The sequence below is a fragment of the Cibotium barometz genome, chromosome 46 (genome assembly GCF_041138505.1).
Source record: "Cibotium barometz isolate CiBa-2024 chromosome 46, ASM4113850v1, whole genome shotgun sequence".
NCBI lineage: Eukaryota > Viridiplantae > Streptophyta > Polypodiopsida > Cyatheales > Cibotiaceae > Cibotium > Cibotium barometz.
Window position 1 is genome coordinate 38,677,822 of NC_141091.1, and position 21,532 is coordinate 38,699,353.

General features: G+C 39.8%; 1 protein-coding gene across 2 annotated transcripts; it reads right to left on the reverse strand.

Annotated features, from left to right (window-relative positions):
* Positions 1-802: 802 nt before the first annotated feature.
* On the reverse strand, positions 803-5,244 carry LOC147612197 (cell division control protein 48 homolog A). Of its 2 annotated transcripts, none has more exons than XM_086784087.1 (9): positions 5,072-5,244; positions 4,243-4,408; positions 3,933-4,161; positions 2,795-3,561; positions 2,464-2,685; positions 2,288-2,359; positions 1,921-2,202; positions 1,374-1,733; positions 803-1,279 (listed from the first exon to the last, which is right to left on the reverse strand). In XM_086784087.1, exons 1-9 carry the CDS (start codon positions 5,107-5,109, stop codon positions 983-985), a joined length of 2,433 nt encoding a protein of 810 aa, XP_086640213.1. In that variant the 5' UTR covers positions 5,110-5,244; the 3' UTR covers positions 803-982. The 2 variants fall into 2 exon arrangements, with proteins under 2 accessions (XP_086640213.1, XP_086640214.1); XM_086784088.1 differs by having other exon boundaries at positions 4,923-5,076.
* Positions 5,245-21,532: the final 16,288 nt, after the last annotated feature.

Below are 21,532 nucleotides of genomic sequence, written 5' to 3' on the forward strand. Positions count from 1 at the left end.
CTAGTTTTCACTACACCAACCAAGCTTAAAATTGATCCAACCTCTATTTTAAGAAAATACATACACAAAGTTCTTAGACATTTCCTATTTGACATTAAGCTCAAGGTAAAACTGCTTTACATATTCCAACATCATCCTACAAAAAATATATGCTCATTCGATCATATATCATGGCAAAACACCTTAGAATAGATCGGGCAAGTAAAACCATGTTAACCTACAGAGTGACTCACACACATACTTAGACTTCACACGTCATGTTATAGTCCCATGAGCAATATTTGGCCATGTTAATATTATTGTCACACATTGCTAGTAAGCACAATGTGCACATCTAGCCACATCAACTTTAACCTATAAACACCATTACTGTTCTAACTAAAATATTTGCATGCTTTCATGGAAAAACACCGCCCCTTGGATTACACATTTGCCTTGGATATTTTTGATCGCATGAAAACAGTATTTTCTTGGTCTGCACAAGACTAGGAAATGATGTGAAACACAATACAAATACAGTCCTAATAGAAAACTGCAATTTCTTAGTATGCACAAAACGGCCTCTCTCCATGCAAAAAGTTCCTTCTTGTGCATGCTAACTGTCGCCTACTGGATGGTCCCTTAAGACAAGCTGCAAAAACTTTGAACTAACCACTAAGGTATGGCAAAAGCCAAAGTTTGCTCCCACATCAGCATCTGCTGTTGGTGGTGTGTTTGGGGGTGAGAAGGGGGTGCTTTACGACGATTAGTTCTAAAACACATTGCATCTGGCAGAAACAAGTTATCAAAAGAAAGTAAAGCATTGAGGAAGATACCACTTTTATAGATACTTCAAATGATTCAGTAATTCAAGCAGATGGCCTATGCAGAAAAGGTACAATCTGCCAACAAAATTAGAAAAATGAATGTCTTGTGGATAGACAAGGGCTTCCAGAGCACCTAAGCAAAAATTCCAGCCTAACCAAAAACGATATCTTTTTCTTCAGTTGTATAGATCATCATCGTCAGCTGCAGCAGCCTGAGCAAAGGCATCAGCACCACCTGCCGTTGCGGCAGTAGCAGGATGGTCTGGGAAGTGGAACTCTGTTCCAAAGCCACGTGATTGCTGAAGAGTCTGGGCAAAAGCCTGATACTTCCGGATATCAGCATCACTGACACTCCTGCGAGCATACTTCATAGACTCCTCAAAATGGGCTGCTTTGATCTCAGCCACTTCTTCAACTTCATCCTCTTCCATGGCCTCCGGGTTATCTTTTCTCCTCTTCTCACGCTCAATATCCTGCAAGTGTCATAGAAGAGTTAACACCTCACTAAAAGAAAAGAATGATATATGCTACATGCTGCATGAGCCTAATCCTGTTCAGAAAGCATACCTTTTCAATGTTCTCTCTGATTGCATACTTGCAAGCACGCTGACAGATCTCTGTGATGTCCGCCCCACTGAACCCCTGAGTATATCGAGCCAAGGCACCCAAATCGACATCTTTAGCAACAGGAGATTTCCGAAGACACGCTTGGAAAATCTTCAGCCGTGAGGCCTCATCTGGCAAGGGAATGTAGATCAGTTGATCTAACCGACCAGGACGAAGCAAAGCTGAATCAATGATGTCAGGCCTATTAGTGGCTCCAATTATGAAAACTGTCTTTTTGGCAGTCATCCCGTCCATTTCCGTCAGAAGCTGGTTCAACACTCTGTCTGCAGCACCACCAGCATCACCAACACTACTCCCACGCTGCAAAAGAAGTACACCACAATAAATTTTTTACATGTTCACACTTGCTAGTAAGAGAGTCTTTTCAATTTAACCATCAAAATAGTGCACAGGCTGCATCTGAAAGAAACATGCATATATGCAGAGATCCACCAGCACTTAGTTCCCGTCTTTTCCAGATTGACATCTCACTGCATCAAGAATTTACCTGGGTAGCTATGGAGTCAAGCTCATCAAAAAAGAGCACACAAGGGGCAGATTGTCTGGCTTTGTCGAACACATCTCGTACATTGGCTTCGCTTTCACCAAACCACATAGTCAGCAACTCTGGACCCTTCACACTGATGAAGTTTGCTTGACATTCGTTTGCAATAGCTTTGGCAAGCAAGGTTTTCCCACAACCAGGGGGTCCATAGAACAAAACACCCTTGGATGGAGACATTCCAAATTTCTCGAACTTCTCCGGATGCTCAACTGGATATTGCACTGTCTGCATTCCATAAGAGACAATCATATGTTTGTAACAAACGATATTCAGCCATATTTCAAAATAAACCAGCTTAATAGAACGTTACCTCCTGAAGCTCTCTCTTCACATTATCCAGACCACCAATATCTTCCCAAGAGACATTGGGTACTTCAACAACCTGTTCAGGATGCCACAAAACAAGTTAAATGTGTACAACAGTGGATCTGTCACATAAACTGCAAATAAAAAAAACCATTTCTGACTTGTGTAAGAAGCACTCACAGTTTCCCGCAAGGCTGATGGATTGCTGATGCCTAGAGCTGTCTGGAAATGCTCATTGGTAACAGCCATGGAATTCAGAACTTCAGCATCAATCGTCTCGTCTTCTAGATCAATAACATCCATTTTTTCCCGAATGCATTGCAGTGCAGCTTCAGTGCACAACGCTGCCAAGTCTGCCCCCACAAAACCATGGGTATCTTTTGCAATTCTCTCCAAATCAACCTGTAACAATGGAACAAACGAGGAAGTATGTCAACATGTGTATTCAGATTTCTTAAGACTGGCGTACCTTCCGACTAAATAAATGTCATACTAGGTATGATGGACTTACATCCTCTGAAAGCTTCATGTTCTTCGTGTGGATTCGAAGAACCTCCAAGCGGCCCACCTCATCAGGTACCCCGATATCTATTTCTCTATCAAACCTTCCAAACCGCCTCAGCGCAGGATCAATGCTGTTAGGCCTATTTGTAGCTCCCATAACAATCACATGAGATCGAGACTTCAAACCATCCATCAAAGTAAGTAGCTGTGACACAATGCGGCGCTCAACTTCACCATTAGTCTTCTCCCTCTTGGGAGCAATGGAATCTATCTCATCTATGAAGATTATCGAAGGGGCATTCTTCTCTGCTTCCTCAAATGCTTTGCGCAAGTTGCTTTCGCTCTCACCGGCCAGCTTAGACATGATTTCAGGACCATTGATGAGGAAAAAGAAAGCACCTGTTTCATTTGCCACAGCCCTTGCAATGAGTGTCTTTCCAGAACCAGGAGGCCCATAGAGAAGGATGCCCTTCGGAGGCTTCACACCAATAGATTTGAAAAGTTGGGGGTGCCGAAGTGGAAGTTCAACAAGCTCTCTGATCTGTGCCATTTGCTTACGGACTCCACCAACATCATCATAACCGACTTCATCAAGTCTTTCCTCATCTTCCCGTCGTATAGGTTCCCCCTCACAGAATATCTCTGTGTCTGGAGCGACAATGCAATATTCAGCCGGATCTGTCTCGATCACCTTAAACTCTACACTCCTCATGCCACCACGAACCAAAAATAAATCTCCTTTCCTCACAGGGCGATAGGCCTCCAGAAAGTAAGCTGTTACAGCACCAGGTATCCATTAGCTACATGGTAAGTACTGGGATGAGACTGGCATAGTGATCTCTACAATGTATATGTAAAGATTGCCTACAATGGTATGTAGTGTTGCGCTCCTAAATATGTGCAAGTTCCGAAAAAAGACATAGTTCTGTGATCAAATTGAAAAGAGGACGGAGCATAAGGGTGGCTTCACAGAGGCAACCCCATCTGGGTCCGCAGCTCTATAAACAGGCCCTTTGGGGCCCCTGCAAGGGTTGCTACCCATCAGATTGCATCACAAAACAGGAAACTGGTGCTGGACAGGTGTTCATCGGAAGCCCCCCTAAGCAACCGTTTTTTGAAAGGTGAAAAGAGATCAAATAACTCACGTTTCAAGTAGGCATCGAACAAGTTTCCAGTGACCCCTTCTATGGTGTCATCGATGGGAAGAATATGGACTCGTTTCCCGTACTTCACATCAGGACACTGGTGGATAGAGACCACATCGCCCAGCCGTACCCTCAGGTTTGTTCTCACAACTTTGTTCATCTTGATCTTGTGCTCGTCACAACCATCATCTGCAAGCACTATGCAAACTGTATCTTTTCGCTTCTTTCCCTGCATTGAGCCAAAAAACACTTAGTTGCAATGCATTTTCCTTCCTGAAACCTTTGCACAAGAGAAACAACACTTCCTTACCTTGATGAGGACCGTGTCCCCTCTGAAAAGCTGAAGTTTCTCCATGGTCTCCATGTTGAGGGATACCACTGAATTATCATCGTTCACAGCCTCATCAACAACCAAGCGATTGGCAGCTTTCTTGCGTTCGAGGATAGCAGTGCTGAAATCTCGCTTTGTTCCTTTCCTGATTGTTACAAGGCACAGTCAGCATGGCCAGCCATGGTAAGGGGCAACATCTCCGCATAAAGTGAGACTGTTCTACCACATCAGGCAGATTAATACAAAGAGTTTACCGTTGAGACAGGCTATGGATACATTGACGACCGCATAAACCTAATCTTGGCAGGCCTTAGACAGTACACTCATGTTGCAATACATTCACAATCTAGAGACATTAAAAGCATTCTGTTTGTCACTACTTTCTCAATCCAAAAACATACAACTCATTGTGCAAGCATGCATGATTCACGAATCTCCACTTATCTATTCAATATTCAGCAATAGTCTATCAATCCACACTTAAAATCAAAGAGTATCCACTAACCAGAAAGCTAACTCTTCACAGGAAGAGAATGGGTGGAATCAAGCTCGTAAACTAAACCCTAACACAGACCAAACATCACCACTCTGACGCATCTACCCTACGCAGAAACCCTAACACACACAGACAGAATCCAAATGTAAGGTATGAGGCTAACCCTGACAGACGATGGTGCAACCGTCAATCTAACTCCATAATGTGCACTCCTGATCAAACTCGACTGCATGAGTTCAAAGGCCTAATACCAACGCACAAATCACGGCGTTGCTAATCTACAGAAGCATCAACACAGACAGGATCACTCACGGTTCAGAAGACTCTGGTTGTTGAGATCCGGATGCCATGGCGGTGTCTGATTTTTTCGTTGAGAGGGTGGATCGCGGACAGCAGAGGCGCTGCGGGACGAAGGATTTGATATTGAGAGAGACGGTAAAGGTAGGGCTTTATAACGTAAAGCTAGCTTTGGGTTGGCAAGAGAGGGAAGATGCTTTGAAAAACACCTTTTGTCGGTTTAGTTTGGTCTACGCTCCTATTCACCCTCTCTATTCACACTACACCCTATATATATATATATATATATTCACTCTATGCTATTAATTATTATTTTTTTGATGTATATTTTTTGTGTACCTTAAAGAAGCTTCTTTAAGGTTGTAAAACATTTAAGCAGTTTCTTCTAAACAATTTAATGTTTCTAGCTCCGATTTTAAAAAATTTACAATACTTTTAATTTCTCTTCTATGAAACCAACAAGGCCCAGAAAGAAAACCTCAAACTAAACAAAACAAGCTTCTTCTTCTGTCAAACCAACATACTTGCAGATTTTTGGAGAGAGAGGCACAAATTCATCACCTTCTACAATAGCTTTTTTGAATTCATACGCTCTCTCCCATACAGATAAATAAGATGCACTGTAATCATGTGGTGATTGTGGCTGTTGATCATCATCGATAACTATTGGGTTTGATCTGCTTCCTGGCTGAGTATTGTTGTTATCTTGAATATCATCAGCATCAGCATCCTCCTCTTCTTCATAATCTCCATTGTTTCTTGCATATAGGCTCGCCAGGAGGAGTGTCGACAAACAAGATCTCTTCTATATCTATGCATTGAGTCAATTGTGGTAGTGTCATTACTTTCCAAATTGCTGCAGCTCTTTTTTTGCTCATGCCCGACCCTGTTTTTAGAATAATCCAAGAGGCTGACGGGCAGTACTTTCCAGTACGAATCATTTTTAGAAAAGTGCTTTGCAAAGATGCGCCTATGTTATTGGCCACATAATTATCCATGTACGATTCATTTTTAGAAGAGTGCTTTACAAAGATGCGCCTATTTTATTGGCCACATAATTATCCATGTAGACGTAAGCTCTTTCAAAAAGATTGACAGGTAATAAGTACACTTTATTCTTCAAGTCAGCCTACCCATATAATAATGCATACAACTGTCTTCCTCTAGTAATCTCTTCTGCAGATATATTGTGCGAGAAAAATCTAAAGTGCGGTTTATGCAAATCTTTCATGCAATAACCCACCATTCCTTCGAGGGTATGCATCTTAACCTGTCTAAGGCCTCTACACATAACAAGTACACCCTCAGGTTTAAACAAATCCCATCCTAAATAGCTTTTTATTGTTTTTCCTATGCTTATGAGAGACGGTGCCATTAAACTAGCTACCATTTGAAAGTGCAAATGATTTAATGTCCCTCCTTTCTCTGAGCCAAAAAGATCTTTTAAACACTCCATTCTCACAAATTCCTCTAAGGGTTCCCAGGAGGATAAGTTAATATCTATGTTCCCTATAGCGATCGTAACAAATACTTCAAAGAGTTTAGTTTTTTTTTCAGGCGGGAAAGATGAGATTTTGTGCACCGAAGGTTTAGAATCGACGTTTCTCTCATTATACATTGGTTTTTTTCCTTTGTTATCTTGTTTGCTTGAACCTTCAAAAAAAGATACATAATATAAAAGCATTAAACTCTTTACTCCAAATCATTTGGAACAATTCACAAATTTTATTGCGCATATCTAATTTTCTTAAAATAATTATGTTTTCAAAATACATTATGTCATTCAAATAAACATCCAAAAAGTTTAAATCTACATTTATTTATTGAACCAATTGCATATATTGCTTGTCATTATTTAATTATATCCTTTTACAAATATCTTTATTTCATATTACACTGATTATTGTTTACTTTTTTAATAAAAAATGTTCATAAACATATCAATATCGCTATTTATTTTATATTTCATGCATTTTTTATCAAAAAACTTCGTAAACATATCAATTTTGCATATCATCTTGTAAGCACATGTATTCATTAATTCGATTACAAGAATTTATTTAACATTCTTCACCCTGAAAAAATAGAAATTAAATGAGCGTATTAATTCTATTTTCTTGTAAATATCAGTGTATTACTTCGATTTTGGAAAAAGAAAATCCAGAGTTTTAAGTATTTTGAATGTGTCGTTTAAATAAAACATAAAATATCATATATATTTAAAAAAGTAAATCCACATAACAAACATAAAATATCACCTATATTTAAAGAAGTAAAAAGTAAATCCACATAACATAAAATATCACATATATTTAAATAAAAATAACATAAAATATCACATATATTTAAATAAAACATAACATAAAATATCACATATATTTAAATATAACATAACATAAAATATCAAATATATTTAAATATCACATATATATGTTTTATTCGTTTAAATAAAACATAAAATATCACATATATTTAAAGAAGTAAATCCACATATATTTAAAAAAGTAAATGCACATAACAAACATATAATGTTTATTACAATACATGCATTACAATGTCTGCATGATACGGCTTTAAAGAATTTATAATTATTTTTAATAAGCATGCCCAACATACAATATCAAATATAACGTTTATTACAATACATGCATTACAATGTCTACATGATTTTTAAAAGAATTTACAAAAAAGAAAGGAAAGCATTGTATTTAATATAACTGTTTATTATAATAGATGCATGATGCAGGGCGCTACACAAATGATCCTATACGTGGTGTTACCTTCCGCCGTTGATCAAACACATGGCATGCATGGGCAACACGTGGAGATTTTTTTTTTGTATGTACATGCTCTTCTCCCCCCTTCTCCCACCTTCCGTGGATTTTGGAAGCATGCCGTTACCTGCGTTTTGTAGGTTTTGGAAGTGTGGCACGTCCGTGGATTGCGTTTTGCAGGTTTTGGAAGTGTTGCATGTCCGTGGATTTTGGAAGCATGGCATTACCTGTGTTTTGCAGGTTTTGGAAGTATGGCACGTCCTGGAGCATGTTGTTGCATGAAGTGCTATCTGATGCGTTTCTTCTCCGTTCTTCCACCTTCCATCGTTCTGGAAGCATTTGATTTTGCTGGTTACCAACACCTGCATATGTTCTTGGTATTCTTAGTATAGTATCTATCTATTTTCAATATGCTATGTCCATGTGAAGACATTATTTGTGCCTCTGCATGATTGGCGTAGTCCAGTATTTAACAATGTCTTGTATGTCTTTGAATAACAACGTCTGCTCTATGTCTCAGTATTCCGCCATGCCTCCAAAGCGAAAGCCTTTTGATGATATTAGTAATATTATGATGGTAGATCACCGTCCATCTCCATCCTTAGGTTTTGGTCATACTCAGCAACCTGGTGCATCTAATTGTGCACTTGTTTGTGATGAAGGGGTACCGTCGTCCTCTATTGTACCCCGTACTCAGTGCTATGCTTTTCCTCAAATAATCACCCCTCCTGAAGGTCCGCATATTGTGCATAGCCTCTGCGCAGTGAAGAGCAAAGCACGATCATCCGGTAATTTTCTGCATATTTTTGTTAAATTATCCCTAAAAATGTATATTGCTCCATGGGAAATCATTTGAGGATGCTAGGTCATGTAGGGAATGTAACAATTTGCATTCTTCCCATCTTTTCTTTTCTTGACCTCTGATAGTATGGCCCAGTTGCTTGTACCTATCTGACTATGTGACTGCTGACTGAGATTCAACCATGTTAAAGTCCCCAAGTAGGAGAATTAGAGACTGAATTCTCAACAAAGATGTCCATAACTCGGGTTTGGACCCTGCAGGGCCCGAGGTATACACTGAAATCATAGTAAAAATGTATTCCCCTGTATCAATTTGTACATTTATCCATCTGTGTTTGGGGTCAATGTCAATCTCTCTGATGCATGTAGCTAAAGATTCATCTATACCCATGGCTATTCCCCCACTGCCATGCTGATGGTCAGTAAAACCATCGGTGATTCTTGGAAACTGTCATGAGATTTCTTTGCAATGTGTCACCCACTACCTTGATTTCTTGAAGACATATAATGGAAGGTTTTAAACCTGACTACCACATCCAATCTTTTATAACTTTGGGTCTAATTTCATCAGTGAGTCCTTTAGTATTGAAGGACAAGGTTGTGATGTTGTTTAGCATCATGTTCTGGGTGTTTTGGAAGGAGGTTTCCCAGAGGGCTTGGGAGTCTTTTCATTGGGGGATGGGGAATGCATCCCTCCCACTTGAGACTGCCTCCTTTTGGACGTTCCCATTTCACTCAGGTTTCCATTCCTTATCTCTTGCTTAATAGTAGCTAGAGAGGGATTTTTTTATTTTTTTGCCCAGGAAGAGACTCTTCATCTGCTTGTGAGGGGAGGAGTTGCTCTTCATAGAACTCTTCATGGAAGTCCATTTCCTCCAATTCCTTTGCAAATGTACCTTGTCTAATTATGGCCTGAGAGCTTGGGACATATTTCTCCACATCACTGGATGACTCCTCCTCTAGCTGGGAAGGATCAGCATGGTCCATGAGAAGGGGGGTGAATCTATTGTTATGTTTAACTTTGGAGTTATTCTTTGGTTGCCAACTCCTGTTGAAGGGTTTGTTCCTCCTTCCTACGTTTTGAAAACCCTGATTGTTCAAATTTTTTTCTGAAATTGTCGATTTTATAACTAAAATATATGAAAAATTAGTCCTTCAAATAAGGCTACTTAGAATCTCAACTAGTTTTCCTTAATTTTGGTTGGCAAAATACATAAAAATGCCATTTTTTCGAACACTCGTTCAAAACTTGTGAAAGCCAAAAGTCACTTTCTATAGGGCCTTCCACATTATGCATCCCAATGGACATAAAATGGCCAAGGAAGATGTCACAAATCTTATTCATGACTAGCACAAATGCCACGACCGTCCGTCCATGACTCAAGTGTCTCAAGTGTGAAGTTGAGACCGGTCAACTTTTTAAATTCTATATTGGGTGGTCACACACATATGAGGAAGCATTGGCGTAGAGGTTTGGTGAGATGAAACGCACACGGACGGACTGCACACCTGCCTTCTTGAAGACCCCACTTCATACATTTAATCCTGCAAACTTCCAAGCTCAGCCCACATGCGCGCACACACAAAACTCTCTCTCGCGCGTGCGCACACAGACACGTGCGCGCACACACACCCCCTACTTGGTTGAGATCAAATGCTAAAGAAGCGAGTACATGTACTTGTACTTGTCTCTTTGAAATTTGACTCGCAACAAGCCATAAAGAAAAGCATGCCTATTTGGACTCAATGCACTCTTTGAACTCCCCTTTATGAAAAGCAAAAACAAAAAACAAAAAAGGACCCCAAAATGCAACTAAGTGAGAGCAGCTGCTCCAGCTCATACAAGGTAGTACAATTGAGAGAGAGGCTTTAGATAGGCTTAATGATCTAGAGAAACCAATCGACGGGGAAGACTCGAACCCAGGTGGGTCACTCTGCCCAAAACCTATTTTCAGGTGACAACTTATTGGTCCTAAAGCACCTTTAAAAAAGGTACCCATGGTTTAGCAAGATTCACAAAATATATTTGAATCTTTTGAAAACAACTTTTAACACTTGAGCATAGTTGCTTTTTGACTACATCACATTCGATTTTAAGGATTTTGGTCTCATAAAATACTTGTAAATTTTTAAAATGCTCGTAAAAAATTACACTAAAATATTAAAAAAATCTGGATATATTTCAAACCTGTGAATTTTGAAGGGAAAGGGTGCCCATAAAAAATCAAGCTTGCTCCTGAGAATCAAAATATGCAATTGCATTTGAACTGTGATTCTATTCGAAAGTTTTTAACCATTTTTAAAAGGGTGTCACAATATTGTTAAAAATCATGGATCTAGGGCCGCTCATAGCAAGTGATTAAGCCCATGGTGAAAGACTACAAAAATGCTTATAGGAGATTAAGATGATAAGGTTAATCAATGACACAATGATTAAGGCACAAACTCCATAATCTCATTGCAATAATCAAGGTTCATGCACCCATATTTATAACCTTAGGAAGGGCTTCAATCCATGCTTTGTGTACACCCTAGTGCCAACCATGTGTTCATTAATTCTCACACTACATGTGCTTCCTTGCACTTTCCATGTGCTACCTTTTTGACCTTTGACTTCAGCTTTTACAAATGACCATACAAATCAACCTTTGCCAATGTACCTTTAGTCTATCCTTTTCTAATGTGCATGCTTCTTCTCTTGCTTATGTGACTCACTCCCTACCTTCCTTGTGCTCCATGGCACCACATTTCTCAACAACGGTGCTAAATCTTTAGACTACTCAAGGTGGTCGGATATGTGAGGTTTATAATATGTCATTACCTCCCCTCATTTTTAACTTGGCTGGGTAACTCAGAGGCTATTTGGCTTGGTTACTCTTTAGCTCAAAGGTTACTCAAGGTGGTAGGATATGTGAGGTTTATAATATGTCATTACCTCCCCTCATTTTTAACTTGGCTGGGTAACTCAGAGGCTATCTGGCTTGGTTACTCTTTAGCTCAAAGGTTACTCAAGGTGGTCGGATATGTGAGGTTTATAATTTGTCATTACCTCCCCTCAATTTTAACTTGGCTGGGTAACTCGGAGGCTATCTGGCTTGGTTACTCTCTTTAGCTCAAAGGTTACTTTTAGAGGTGGTCGGGTTTCACTCTCCTAGGGTGCTACTTTGGCTACTCTTTGGTGGTCGAGTGTTTTACATTTGCATCACTTCCCCTAGGTTCTCTCTAGCTACTCATAGGTGGTCAAGTGTGCTCAAAACATACAAATTTACTTACTCATTTGGTGGCCTTTACAATGTTGGCTTGGGTAGTGAGGGAATTTTTGCGCGCTCATTTGGCCGCTTACACATGCTCGCATACCCATGTGGTTGTTGCAACGTTTTTACAAAGGCTACAAATGCTTAAAAAATTCTTGATGTTGATTTTGTTAATGTCGTTTACTACAGAAGGTCATGGAGATCTGTGTGATGCCCAAGTTAAAATGGTCATGGCCATTCCCTCTTTTTTTTTATAAAAAAAATGCATGTGAACACCTCTTATGGTGAGGGTTCTTTTACACTACACATTAGGGATTTTTTTATTTTTTATTTTTTATTTTTTTGAAAAAGGTTATTGGATTTAGGTTTCCAAAACCTTATCACAAAAAATGATATGTGCGCCACACAGGTTTGATGGAGGTCGCCACTCTACAGAGATCTTGCCGCCTGTGTTTGTTATCCAGTTTTACTGAGGATCACCATCGGGAGCTTGTGACTCTTTCTCTGTAGGTCGGTGCTTCTTCGATGCTTCCTCCCGCTTTCTGTGTGTACCTTCTCTCGCAGAACTCGACTAGATGTTACTTGCTGGCGGGCAAAGAACTTCAAGGCTTTATGGGCATTACAAGGCTTCACGAGTCGTTTATCTTCGTCTTGCATACAAACGCGCCTCCTCCTTCTCTGCCCTCTTGTGTTCACTTTTGTGTGTAGTTCACTATGTGTCTTCCTTGACTTCTCCTTCTGTTCCATAGTCTCTATTGTTGTGCTAATTGCTCTTGCTCTGTGCCCGTTATTGTACCCATGATGAGTTGCTGTTTGCAAGTCGACAGTCTTGTTGCCCGCGATGAGCTACTACAAGTCGACAAAGACTATGCTGGAAGGTTAGATATTCTTACTGCCGTCTTCTTATACTTGGGAGGTACCAATGCACATTGACTAGTTTTCACTTCTTGCCCGTAAAGCTACTGTGACGACACAAAATTGGGGGTTTATATTGGTCACTTCTTAAGATCATGTGTTAAAGAAGGAAGAAGACATTTTGGTGTTAAATGAGGAAAAGAGACAATCTCACTTCCTATCTCCCTAGAGTAAAACAAAGATATAGACATCGAAAGTGAGGTTGTAATCCATAGATGAAAATAGAAGCCCAAAAGGTTCACATCCTCGAGAACCGCGCGTACGCAAAAAAAACATGGCATGAACCATTTTCTGCTGCAACTTCACGGAGCTTGAGTTCAGGCCCAAAAGGGTCACGTCCTTGGGAACCGCACGCGTACAAAAAAAAAAATCAAATTTAATATTCCGTGAAGTTTGGTTCATGGTGTGAACCATTTTCTACTTCACAGAACCTGAGTTTATGCCCAAAAGGTTCACGTCCTTGGGAACTACGCACAATTTTTTTTTGAATTTAATGTTCTGTGAAGTCCGGTTCATGGCGTGAACCATTTTCTACAACTTCACGGAACTAAGGTTCACGGAACCTTTAAAAAAAATTCAAAAAAAAAAACCTTGAAGTCCGTCGGTGTGAAAAGGGGTCCTTCGGCCAAAAAAAAGACTTTAGAAAATACTTGTGTTTGGAGGCCCATATCTCCTAAACCGTATATCCCCAATGAAGGTGCTCAATGAAGGCGCTATAGGGCTCATTGACAAGCTGACATCGAGCTCTTCAATTTTGGACTTGGTCGTCCGAAGTCAAAATCGATCATTTTGGCCTCCGACCAACAGCCTCAAAATTCGACCGAGAAATTGAGGCAAAAAATAGCCCAAAAACCACAAAAAATGACAAAAAAAAAACAACGTGAAAGCGACGAGACATATTCAGGCTACTTTTTGAAGGTTTAAACGACAAAATCATGAACGACTCAGGGGAACAAAGTTGTGGTACTCACAGAATACTACAACTCCCTCATATAGAGTTTTTCAAAATTCTTTTTGGAACACCCTGAAAAATGTGTTGCAAAACAGGGAAAAAATTCTTGAATTTTTTTTCGTCTTGAGACAATGATGGAAAATAGGTTTTAGGACCTCCTCTTCCATCCGGGAAGTTACTAGCATATACTTTTTACGGAAAATTACGTGCGTATAGTGCCTGAGCTATTTAGGGCGAAAGAACATCTGTTTGATCCAACGAAGAGTACGCCAAGCCTCTTGAGGCTGTAACGGGCTATGGTGGGAGAATATAAAAAGTTTTTTTTAAAAAAAACAGTGTTTGCTCATTAAGGAGCATTTAGGCACTCCGACATGGCCACGATAGATTGCCAGGGATCACACAAGGACTGAACCCAATGGCTAACATCTTCGAGCCATTGAGATCTATGTCGCAAATGCACCTCCCAATACCATTGGCTATGCCTATAACAAAACATTGAAGTTCCAGGTTACTTCAGATACACTACTCAAACAATCAATGGGGCGATATGGAATTTACATTCCATGTTACCCTAGATGCCCTTGAGTATGATGTCGTCCTTATGGTGGAACTTGGATAAATGAATCGTTGTATTCACTAGATGAATCCATGTAAATAGTCACCTTGAACACTCCTGGAGGCAATGTACAATTGCTATTATGAGAGGAAGAAACCTTGCAGGGAGCTGGAACTTCCAACATATCTTACCGAAAAGATCTCTAGGATTTTGGTTGGATTGGAAATTTCAAATAAAATCATCATAGCTCAGGCACATCTTTATCCAACATGAGAACACAATCTCATGACCCTTGAGCTATGGGATTTGTTAGGTCAACCAACACTCACGACAGATCCTGAAAGGATTACCTTTACACAAGACTTGAACATGCCATGTCTGGGGTACTTTGAACATACAATGTATATTGAAACTAACCCCCTCACTTGCAAGTTTTTTTTGGTTGAGTATGTGTTGGAAGTAGATTTGATCTTGGGGCATAAATTGACTATTGTTGCCCAAGCACGACTGTGCTTTGCTAGCGATAGAGTCATCAGCATGATGGTCAACGACAAAAGATTGACAATACCATACTGCAAGGAAGAGGATCCAACTTTAATGGATATCTATGATGCTGAGTGAAAAAGGATACCATACTGCGTTGACCATCATGATGATGAATCTATCGCTAGCAAAGCACAGTCGTGCTTGGGCAGCAATAGTCCATTTATGCCCCAAGATCAAATCTACTTCCAACACATACTCAACCACAAAAGATTGACAATACCATACTGCAAGGAAGAGGATCCAACTTTAAAGGATATCTATGATGCTGAGTGAAAAAGGATACAAGCCTCTTCCACAAAAGTCCCTCTACACAATGACCTACCATCTGCATCAACAACCGACTCCGTTAGAGCAGCTACTCCTTCAACCCCATCCTTACCTACGAAGTTCGATGCCAAAACTTCGCAAATAAATGGCTATTTATGAAGAATTTCCCACAGCCCAACCATCTATCTCGAACAAGGAACTCAAAGGGAAAGCCCCGGAGCCTATGCATCTTCCTCGACAAACCTCACCAAAGGAGACAACCACATGCTCAAAGGCCTCATCATCAACAACCACTCCACAAGAGACTCCAACCTCATCATCGTCAACAATGCCCATGAGTCTCAAACCTACAGCCTTAGTGCCAACCAAAGTCAAGGAGGGCCCAAAACCTTCCACATCATCCCAAAAGAAAACTCCACCACGACAACCACAATTAAGGTATCTTAATAGTATCAAGATGTGGGTGGAGAAGTAGCTACTTGTAGCTCAAGGGCTACTATGAAGGTGCCAATCAAATTTGGGTGCCTTAACAGTCAAAGCCTCTTCCTCAATGTAGCACTCGGAGGCCAAGGAAAAAGAAAAGTACTCCACAACACAGTCCACAAAAGCCTATACGAGTTCCTAAAAAAACTCCACCAAGTCATCAACAAGTGTGGGTACCAAAAACACTGCTACTGCACGCACAAGAGTACTACCACAAAGAAATACCAAAGCTTGGGTACCCAAGCACATCACAAAGTCCCCGAAGCTTGCACAAAGACGAAAGCCTCAGCACCAAGTACATCGGCCACCAGTTTACAATGTTCATAAAAAATGGGCGCCTGTGCATGTGCTTTAACAACAAGGATACTATGAAGGTAATTCTATCATATGGTTGCCAAAATCGAAAAATGTGAAGAAAACCTCACCACCGACCCCAATAGCTTCACCTAAAGTTCAACAAGAATGGAGGCCCAAGCAACAACAAGCAAATCACTCAACCACTCTCGTGTATTCAGTACTACCAAAACAAGAGCTTGTGTGTTCAAACAAACAATCAGCAGTCTTCCCTACTGTCTCGACAACATTTGATCAACAAATTCAAGAATCAATACACACATCTACACGGAGACTTATGAGCACATCAAGGACAAAATAACAATGCTCTTGTAGCCCCTCTGGATGTGAAAAATAAATGCTCAAGAAGCTGTTGCTCGCAAGTAATGACCTAGCTGACCCATGAAATAAAATAAAATAAAATAACTATTGAGGTCAAAACTTGCAACTTCACGAGGTCAAAACCTGCAATCTCATGGAATATCCCTTCTCACGGCTAAAAAACCTACAATCTCATGAGTTCAAGTTTCTCATGAATTATAGTCTCATGGCTTAAGAACCTGCACTTACACGATTTAAGCCTCATCACGGATTAAGCCATCCCACGCATTACCACTTTTCCAACGATCTTCAATAGCCATTATACATTTGTTAAGCTTCTTACTTACTATTATTTTGGCTAAATTAATGTAGCCAACTGCTCCATGAGTACATATCCATACTCATGCATTGGAGAACATTTGCACCAAAGCCTCACCATCGACAACTTCCAGGTACCTCTCTGGATGGGGGGGCCATGGTGGGCGAAAGCCTGGTCAATGGTACAATCCATCTCCTAGAATTTTCCTTCAAATTACAAATCTCTCCAAACGACGCTACCATCTTCACAAATTAATGATCTTCAATCCTTTGTGAAGATATCTATATTAGCCTCGCAAGTCGACGTAATTCCTTCAATCCTCACCAAGTGGCTAATTCAACACAGAGCAGTTCAATAAGAGTCTATATGACTCAATTCTTGTACTTATAACTTCACGAGGTCAAAACCTGCAATCTCACGGAATATCCCTTGACGGCCAAAAAACCTACAATCTCACGAGTTCAGGTTTCTCATGAATTATAGTCTCACGGCTTAAGCTCCTGCACTTACACGATTTAAGCCTCATCACGGATTAAGCCATCCCACGCATTATCACTTTCCCAACAATCTTCAATAGCCATTATATATTTGTTAAGCTTCTTGTTTACTATTCTTTTGGCTAAATTAATGTAGCAGGCTGCTCCATGAGTACATATCCATACTCATGCATTGGAGAACATTTGCACCAAAGCCTCACCATCGACAACTTCCAGGTACCTCTCTGGATGGGGGGGCCATGGTGGGCGAAAGCTTGCTCAATGATACAACCCATCGCTTGGAATTTTCCTTCAAATTACAAACCTCTCCAAATGACACTACCATCTTCACAAATTAATGATCTTCAATCCTTCGTGAAGACATCTATATTAGCCTTGCAAGTCGACGTAATTCCTTCAATCCTCACCAAACAAGTAGCTAATTCAACACAGAGTAGTTCAATAAGAGTCTATATGACTCAATTCTTGTAATTCATGTAAATTTACTTCATAAGAGCACTTAAATATACATAAAAACATAAAAAGCACATGGGCAAAAGAAGATCGGAACATGTCCTCAACAACATTTGATAAGAATCCTACCACACACAAAGGGATTACTTCTCAACAACATTTGATAAGAATCCTGCCACACACAAAGGGATTACTTCAAATGATGAATGTTGCTTCAATGAATCAAATGAGGAACTTAGAATCACTATCTCGTTCTGATGATTAAGTCTATGTTCCTCCAGATCCTTCCCTCTCTTTTCTCCCATTATTAACATCTCTCAGTGTCCCCACTAACAAAAATCACATGTAACCTTGCCGATGATTGCTAAATACAAATTGAGCAAAAAAAAGGACTCACACAAATATAAAAATGCAATCATTCACACCCCACCCCTCACCCCGTTAGGAATTCCCAATACACAACTAACCTCTTCATTCATTAACTAAATTTTCTTATTCCTTCCGAAGGAACAAAGACCATTGAACGTCACTCAACATCAAAACCATCGAGACAAAACTTGTTCATTCTCCCCACACAAAGGTCTTCAACGCGATCACGAGGACACGATTGCCATCAGGAAGGGTGGGATGTTAATCCAATTTTAGGATTAACAAGAGCTATCACCATTATCTTACATCAAGGAGTCACGGTAGATACACCAAAGGGTCATACATTCAAGATATGAAGCAATAGTGTCCAAAGCTACAACAAGCGCCCGTAATGGTGTGACGGAGTATTTATGGCAATTCCCGATTCAAGGGCATGTGGTAGCAAGTTAAGATGAAGTCCTAAGTGATGTACTTCATAGATATATTATGAGAGTAGTCATTGTAATAGCATTAGGCCTCTTATGAGCCTAAAGTGCCTGGTCGGCCACAGTTTAAGTGAGTGTGAACACTTATGGCCATGTATATAAGTGAATATCTCTCATAATACAATAGACTCTCCCATTGTGCAATTGAGTCTTGCTCTTGCTAATCTCTCTCTCTAATGCATGCTAGTGAGTGTGTGTGAGTGAAGTGAGGTGAGAGGAGGGACGAGTACCGTAGTGCAACGTGGCGGTGTGACACGCTCGGGAGGCACGGTGGAATTGCTTCTCAACAAGGAGTTGTAGAGCTTGGAGACCTCAAGGATTACGAGCTCGGCCATTGGAAAGATCCTCACAACAATTGTAGTTCACCAAGTAATCTCTTTTGGATGTGTTTTAAGGAGGGTTAGGGTGAGCCATAACATGTGCATGTCTTAATCAAATTTTAATTCCCCGCATCGATGATTTGTTTGACCAACTCAATGGTTCATGTTTTTTTTTAAAAATTGACCTTAGGTCACACTACCACTAGGTCAGGATCAGGGAACATGATGTTCCCAAGATCACATTTAGAACTCGATTTGGGAATTATGAGTTTTTGGTCATGCCGTTTGGTTTGACTAACGCACCACTAGTGACAGTTATGACACTTATGGACAATGTTCTACATCCATACTTAGGAAAATTCATAGTAGCTTTCCTAGATGGCATACTTGTTTATAATAATAAGTTGAGAAAGGAGCATGTATAGTATTTACGCTTAGTGTTAAAATAACTTAGAAAGAACAGGTTATTTGTGAAGGAATGCAAATGCGAATTCTTTACTAAGGAAATTCACTATCCAGGCCATATTATATCCACTGAGGGAACGCGGATGGATCCTTAGAAGTGGATGCTATTCTTAGATGGCATGAACCAAAAAACTTAGAAGAACTACAAATTTTTCTAGATTTTTCAAGGTTTTACCGATATTATGTAAAGGACTACGTGAAGATCACAATCTCGTTGACAGATTAGTTGAGAACTAAAGGAAAAACTATCCATTAGGAGGATCCATAAACGATGTATTTTTGAGAAACTCAAGGTTACCATTATAGACACCTACCTTGAGTATAGTGGACCCTAATGAACCGTTTGTAGTAAAAACACATTCTAATGGGAAGCCATTGGGGCAGTTTTAATGCAAGGGGAATGCCCAACTATAAAGCAAAAAGTTTGACTGTGCCCAGTGTAACTACTTGAGCTATGAGCAAGAGTTACTTGCAGGTAGTTTATGCTCTTAAAAAGTAGTGATGTTATTTATATAGTTATAGAATTTTTATACGTTATTTATATGGTCAAAGCACTTTTGAGGTCCATACAGACCATGAAAAATTAAAAAAGCTTTCAACTCAAAATGAGTTAAAAGGTAGAAAAGCAAGGTGGACAGAGATCCTATAAGAGTCTGACCTTCAACTTCGTTACCAAAGAGGTGAATTTAACATAGTAGCGGATGTGCCGAGTTGCATGCCAATGGTGAATGAGTTAAGCTTCACCATATTAGAAAACAAGTTCTTGGATTCACTACGTGGTTTGTGTGAGCATGATCCATCTTATTCAAAGGTTGGTTTCACTTATTATACACACACGCATTTGTCAACAGCCATTGCCTTCCTTGTCAGAAAGGAGTGCTCATCTGGAGCAATTAGTCAAGGTTTCTGCAAGAAGAAGAGGGACTTCGTAGAGACTAGATAGGTCTCTTGTGTTATGTAACGAGACGGAGAGCTCGAGGGTGGGGACCCTTCACGACCATTCGACATTGCTTCAAATGGGGTGATAAAGTTCGTATGGGGGAAAGGTTTAGGATTTTCTCTATCATTGAGTTTGTGTACTATCTATTGGTAGCTTTCAGCACCAAATTGTTATTGAAAGTCATGATAGTCCAAATGCTCGTCACCCTGGGTAGTACAAAAGACCTATTTACTAGTTAAAAGACAATTCTATTGGCCTAGTTTGTTCAAGGATGTCCAAGACTTTGTGTTGAAATGTAAGAAGTGCCAGGTCAATAAGCATGAGTGTCTTAAAGTAGGAGGCTTTCTCCATCCATTGGATATTCCCAAAGAAAAATGGGAGAGTATTTCCATGGATTTTATCATCGGGCTACCTAAAATGAGCCGATGATATGATTCGGTTTGGGTGGTGGTAGATAGGCTGACTAAAATGGCCAAGTTTATTCTTACTAGAAAGGAGGGAAAAACTCATGAGCTAGCTAATTTGAACATCTCTTCAAGATATATGGCTTGCTCGCAGATATAGTTTTTGAATAGAGATAGGAAGTTTGATAAGCCACTTTTAGAGGGAGTCTTTAAAAAGTTGAATACTATTGTGAGTATGAGTACGCCTGACCATATGTGCAGTTTGATAGGTTAAACAAAAAGAGTCAACCAATATGCTTCGAGTGTATGTCAGTAAAAAGCAATCAAATTAGAAGGAGTACCTGCCACTTTTGGAATTTGATTATAATAGTTCAAATCATTCAGTGGTGACATGATTTAGCCCATTCATATTGATGTATGGTTTCCAGCCCCGAGATCTTTTATAGCTTTAGAGAAGGAGAAAATTCAATCTCTCAAGGATTTCCTTGAGGACATGTAAGATATGCTAAAAGTAGCAAGAGATAGCATTCATAGTGCACAAGATCCTGCAAAAACATATGTTGACAAGAGCCGCAACAAAGAAGTGACCTTTAAAGAGGGTGACTGTTTTCTTGAAAGTCCCTACGAAGTTCGAGACTTTCAAGACAAGAAAGTGTCAAAAGCTTTCTCCTAGATATTGCGGTCCATTTAAAATCCTTAAGAAGAATTGTAGCGTAGCATACAAACTTGAGTTGCCAAAGAGATCTTGAGTATATGCTATTTTTCATATCATTAGAATATAAAAAACAATGGATCATTAGGATAACATAGTTATTCTTGACATTTTGGTGGAACTTATTGAACCACCGTCTCTTCCACATGAACTCAATAAGATTCTTAGATTTAGAGATCGGAACAGGAGGCATACTGTATTGAGAGGCACATGTCAAGTGGAAGGAGAGAGACGAGGAAGCATCCACTTAGGAATGCTTAAGTATGCTTTAAAAAAACTATCCTCACTTTGTTTTTATGGATGAAAACTC